We start from the raw sequence: 6,018 nt of genomic DNA on the forward strand, positions 1-6,018 counted from the left end.
ACGAGCTTCAGAAATAATATTCAAATCACAGGCATATGAACGAAAGAGTGGGATGTTTAGGTTATAGTTACAACTACGAGTGCCGGACCACGAATAGTCATTGTAGTAAATCTTCTAGCTAGTTGCTTATAATTTTGATCTTCAGGCCGGCTTGGGTTAGTTCGGGTTGGGACTAGTACAACGCCAAGTGGTAGGTTCGTTTACATCCAAAACAGGGATATACTTTTTTACACTTACACTTTGAAATTGGGCAAAAAGGGATGAACATAATTATGATATGGTGACAATAGTTTGTTGCATCATTCCCTAACCCATCAGCAGCTTCTCTGAATTGGACACTATTTGACAACGCCATCATGTGGTGGTCCTGATATTAGGTAGTGAGGATGAATCTTAGGCATGTCAACTGTCTCCCTAAAGACTCTCCAAAGAGACTACTAAGTAAGAATCAGTTGGGTTTAAAAATGGACATCCTAATTTTAGAGAACTATAATAACCTTCCTAGCTAGGTAAAAGTCACAGAGAGATCTACATTTTAGTCAGACCACAGAAAACCATATACACTATCTGATCTTGTTCATCGACTTCCGATAAAACCACCTGATAATTTGTTAGTCTTACCTTAATGCCAGGAGAATATCTTACTTACGTCCACACACTTGTAACTTATCAATCCTCATCAACATTAAAAAATGGCTATAAATACCACCTACAACAGACCAACAATTCAGTAAGCACACTCCCAAATCCCCGACCAAGAAACAAAAAGAAAGTTAAAACAAGAAATATGTCTTCTAATCAGAGTTTCAATGCAGGTGCAACTAAAGGCCATGCACAGGTAAGTGAGCAATAGCGTAGCAACAATCTATTAAAAAAAAAAGAACAAGTTGCTTCATTCGACATATATATATGTGTGTTATAGTAATTCTCTTATTATAGGCCAAAACACAGGAGTGGGTAGAGTCTGCCAAGGGCACAGCTCAATCGGCAAGGGACAAGACAGCAGATGCAGCTCAATCTACTTCTGACTCTGCCCAACTGAAAAAGGAGGAGGCATCTGGCTTCCTTCAACAGGTAATTTATGTTATCCACTCCCTGGTTTACCTTTTACTGGATTTTCAGTTCTTCCCCTACTGCCCATGTTTTACTGGATTTTCAGTTTACCAATCAAACTTATCAAAGGAATCCAATTTTTCTTGGTTGTGTATGTATAGACTGGAGAACAGATGATAAACATGGCACAAGGTGCAATGGACAGCGTCAAGAGTACACTTGGAGTTGGTGACAATAACCCACACAACAAATAATTTGACCTTTTTGTATCCCTTTTTCTTACCTATTCATGCTTATATGTCTGTGTATTTCCTATCTTTGTTGGCGGGTTTCTGTATTTCATGAGAGATTTGTCATATTCAACAAATTTATTGATCTATGCTTCTTTTTTTTTCTTCGACATTTGGTACAATTTTTCTTCAATAGTACTAACTAACTCAGTTATGCATCATTTCTGCTAAAATTTTTGCAAGAAAGTGTACTATCATGTCAGGACCTGAAAAGAACAGACCTCGTATATAAAAAACCGTGGTGCGATCCACAGCTCTAAAACACCGCTCTACTCACAGCTCAACAACATCTAAGCCCTACATCTTTCAAATGGTCAACCCCTTACCCAATGATGGGTCCTGGCTGAATAGCCTTGAACCACTACTCTTGTGTCACCTAGCTTTGAGTGGTGAATAGAGCTCTAAGTGGAGAGCTCAATATCATTTCCGATATAAAAATACTAAATAAACAAGAAATCAAGTACATCCTAAGAAAAAGAACTAAACATGAGGAAACAATATCATATTTGGCCTCCCAGCTGACTCAATGTGCCTTTTTTTCTTTTTTGACACTGAGATGGCTTTAGATTCAAAGAACTTGGCAATAGATTTGCAAAGATTCTCTTCCTCGAAGGGTTTAGAGACATAACCATCCATTCCGCACTTGATACACTCCTCGTATGTCACCTGAATCACATCAGATGTCATAGCTAATATTGGCATGTGAAATTAACTCTGGCTTCCCAGTAGATCCACCAGTTTTCTCCATCTCATTGGCGACGCTCTCCATCTTTCGGATCGATCTGGTTACCTCAAACCTACAAAGCAAAGAATATGCAAATACTTTTTGGTTAGATGTTCCTTCTAAATTTTACATGTATTAATCTGTACGCCTTTCAGCTAAGCTACCTAATCCTAGTCAAGAAAAGAAGCTTTTGAAATTTTATGAAAAAAATATTTGAACAGGAGGCAGAACTCCATGATGAAAACTACTAAAACAAAGGCGAGAAATGTTTTATTTTTTTATCGGCCAATAGAAAAAAGGATTCATCGAAAAAGAGGTACTTAGGGGTACCTCAACCCAACAAATACAACCGAAACAAAAAAGAAAACCGAGTTTGGAGTCGATCACCCAAAGAAAAGAACAAAGAACAAAACGTCAAGTGAGAAAAACAAGAAAATAAACACCAAATGTCTCATAACCAACTCAACGCGGACGATAGAAATACGAGTCCCATAAAGCTACCACCATGTTAGCCGTCAACCCCAACAATTTAGTGTGTGACTCCACCCAAAAATAAGCTTGAATCTTAATATCTCGAATTAGACTTTACAAGTTTCTCTTTTTGTGATTGAAGATTCTAGAATTCCTTTCTTTCCAAATGCACCACCATATTGCGACCGGTAAGTTGTTGCATATGCGGTTAAGTCTTTCATCACCCCAATCATGTCTCCAAATTTTTATAGTTACGGAAGTATTACTATCATAGTTCCAATTGAAGTTGCATCCTTCGGAAATATAATCCCAAATTCTCTTTGTTCGCCAACAATCATGTAATAAGTGGGTACTTGTTTCATCATTTTCTTCACAAAACCGGCACACCCTATCCACATCCATGCCTCTTCTAATAAGCGTGTCCGTCGTCATCAACATTTCATGGGATAAAAGCCATAGAAAAAAATTTACTTTGTACGGATAATGTCTACTCCAAATAATCTCACTTGGGAAGCTAATATCGCCTTGATCACAAAGAGAATCAAATCCGCATTTAACCGTGTAAGCATCAACCGTATTGTTTCCATCCACAATCTAGAATCAACGACCCCTTCTTGAATATTCACCACTTCTAGTAAACAGTTTATGGAAGCAATCTCACTCATTATGGTTTGAGAATATCTACTTCGAGACATGAACTTCCATTTGATGTCGTTACGCGAAATCTCATATAACCAAGGCACCACTTTCCCTTTGGTTCTTGAAGCTTCAAATGCCAATGGAAATCTATTGCATAAAGCGACATCTCCAACCCAAAAATATTCCAAATATCTAATTTCATTTCCCGCACCGATCTTAAATTTCACATGTTCGTTAAAATCCTCGAGCTCGTTAAAAATATTGTACCATAAACTACACCCCTTTGGACCTTTCGGTTGCAAAGTTTCCCAACCGGTTGATGATTCTCCAAATTTTTCCACAATTATCTTTCTCCAAAAAGCATTATTTTCCATTCCAAATCTCCACCGCCACTTTTTGAGAAGTGCCCAGTTCATGTATTTAGACTTCCGGATTCCAAGTCCACCACCTTCTCTAGATTTTACGATTATAGAACGCCCAACATTATGAATTCTTTTTTTGCTCGAATCATCATCCCAAAGAACGTTTCTTACTATCTTATCACTCTTATTTGTAACAGAGCATGGTGCAAGAAATATTGATAAATAATAAATGGGAAAACTAGCCAAAATACTTTTGATGAGAGTCAACTTACCTCCTCTTGATATCGTTCTCCCATTCCAAGAGGAAAGTCTTGAGTAACATAATTCAAAAATCTTCTCCCACTTTTGAGTGCCACTAACTTTATCACCCAAAGGAAGACTGAGATAAACGCTTAGAAAATTCGACTTCTTGCACCCCAACATATTAGCAAATTCATCGATGTCTTCAACGATAGATACTCCAAACAAACAACTTTTACCAAAGTTGATTTTTAAGCCCGAGGTTAACTCACAAAGGTGAGAAATGCTTCTTATCTAAAAAGAAAAGTTGGGGTATTAGCAGTGTTTGAAGGAATTAGATATCAAGGTAAGATGACAATTTCATTCTTATACGCACCCATCAATCTCTGGCATTCGAATGTCCAGGAAGCAAGCATGAATCGACCATTCCCTAGCTAACTCATCAGCTGCAGTTGGTTGGCTTCTCAAAATGTATTTGGAAATGCCAACATATGTAGGGGCGAAATATCGCACAGATCTAAAATATTACCTCTCCCTGACTAAGAAAACCATCAACCCGAATAAGAGAGAAATTAGGCGAAGAGTAACTATGAGATAAGGAGAACTAAGCACGAAGAACAAACATGCGACAGACATAGCACGATGTATATCAAGAAGAGCACGAAGGATAGCGACATCTCCCCAAAGCCTGGCGAATAAGACAGAATGAACAGAGATCAACTAGCAGAGATTTTGCACGTGAATATGTTTGTCTTCTACCATAGTGTCTGCCTATATAAGGGTTCAAATAGTAAAGATATAGGGGAGGTTGGGAGATAATTCAGTGAAGTATCAAAGCTAAAACCACTTTTAGAAGAGAGAAAATTAAGAAGCCATTAGAGTTTAATCTTTTACTTGTCACCTCCATTGTTATAAACTTGAATCTTCATCATATTTGTAAGAACACCATATCCTTAATAAAAAGCTTGTGTGAAGATCATATCTAGTGTCAAGAGGTGTATAATATCATTAATGTTTAAGTTTATCTCCATGGCTTAGACTTTGTGTTCTTATCATTTCGTTGGGTGTAGTTGTGGGATTTTCCGCAACTACATTTTGGCGCTAGAAACACGGAGGATTCTAGCTAGAAAATATCGTCTCTGAAAACAGTTGATTACTTTTCACAAAAACCCTACCTTTGAAATATTTCCATCTTTATGGAGTTCCCAGTGAAAACCCAACCACTTGGTTCGGAAAAGTAGTGGTCAAGAATCACTCGCTTCTCAGAACCCTGAAGAGAAAACTCTTGACAAATTACCTTTGTTAAAAAAACTAAGACTACAATCAAAACCTTGTCAACATCCCTTTGATTATCATAAATCCAGTCCAACATCATCTATGATTAATAAAATGGTGCGAATAGCATCTAGAGCAGCACACGCTATCGCAACTCAAAGAAGCAACAAAGTGGTAGATCGGAGAAGATCTAGAGGCGAGGCTGAAACTTCAGCGGAAGGAGAAAGGCGAGGGATAAAACAGAAAACTCGAAATCGCAGTCTGAGTTCCATCGTAGAAACGGGATAACAGAACAATGATGTTATCTCTCGGAGTCCAACATAACAAAATAACAACGTAGAGAGAGTTATGTACGAAGAAGGCAGTGTGCATACAACTGATCTTGATAGTATGAAAGGTGAAGAATGAGCAACAAAGAGGATAAGATGAGAACCCCAACGACGAGGACCAGTTCACCATTCGACAGCTGAGAGAACGCCTCGCCCGAGACAGACGAATTGAAAGAGAATTAATGCAAGGGATCGAACGAAGCATACCAAGAGATGCAGAGTTGGCATAAGAACGAGCAAATTTGGCAAGACAAAATTCCCTGCTGATGGAAGAAAATCACAGAGTGAATGAGAACATACGGACGCGAACTCATATTGGAGAAACAGAAACTCAAACGAGCATAAGTTCATCAAGAAGAAGGAGAAGACATTGTAGTGAGGAAAGAGAAGTACATAACGATCATGCTGAGTACGAGGGGTGCGTGAAATAGAACGCGAAAGGGAAAATGCACGAGATCTAGAAAGGAGGAGATCCCAGGAACGAAGAGCGAGAAGAAGAAACCAAAAGAGGAGAGAAAACCTGGAACAAGGAGTAAGGGTATGTAAGGGGAGAGAGGAAGTAACTCAGAGCGCGAGATTCAGAGGCGCAGAAGAGAAACTAGTTTGGAAAGGGAAACTAGAATAGCCATAGAAAG

The 6,018-nt window shown here is 38.5% G+C and overlaps 1 protein-coding gene across 1 annotated transcript; it reads left to right on the forward strand.

The window, feature by feature from the left end:
- The first annotated feature begins 737 nt into the window (after positions 1-737).
- Positions 738-1,453, forward strand: LOC113320693 (late embryogenesis abundant protein 1-like). Its single transcript, XM_026568579.1, has 3 exons — positions 738-838; positions 940-1,074; positions 1,215-1,453. Exons 1-3 carry the CDS (start codon positions 788-790, stop codon positions 1,305-1,307), a joined length of 279 nt encoding a protein of 92 aa, XP_026424364.1. The 5' UTR covers positions 738-787; the 3' UTR covers positions 1,308-1,453.
- The last annotated feature ends 4,565 nt before the right edge of the window (positions 1,454-6,018 follow it).

Source organism: Papaver somniferum, chromosome 11 (assembly GCF_003573695.1).
Source record: "Papaver somniferum cultivar HN1 chromosome 11, ASM357369v1, whole genome shotgun sequence".
In the NCBI taxonomy this organism is placed as follows: Eukaryota; Viridiplantae; Streptophyta; class Magnoliopsida; order Ranunculales; family Papaveraceae; genus Papaver; species Papaver somniferum.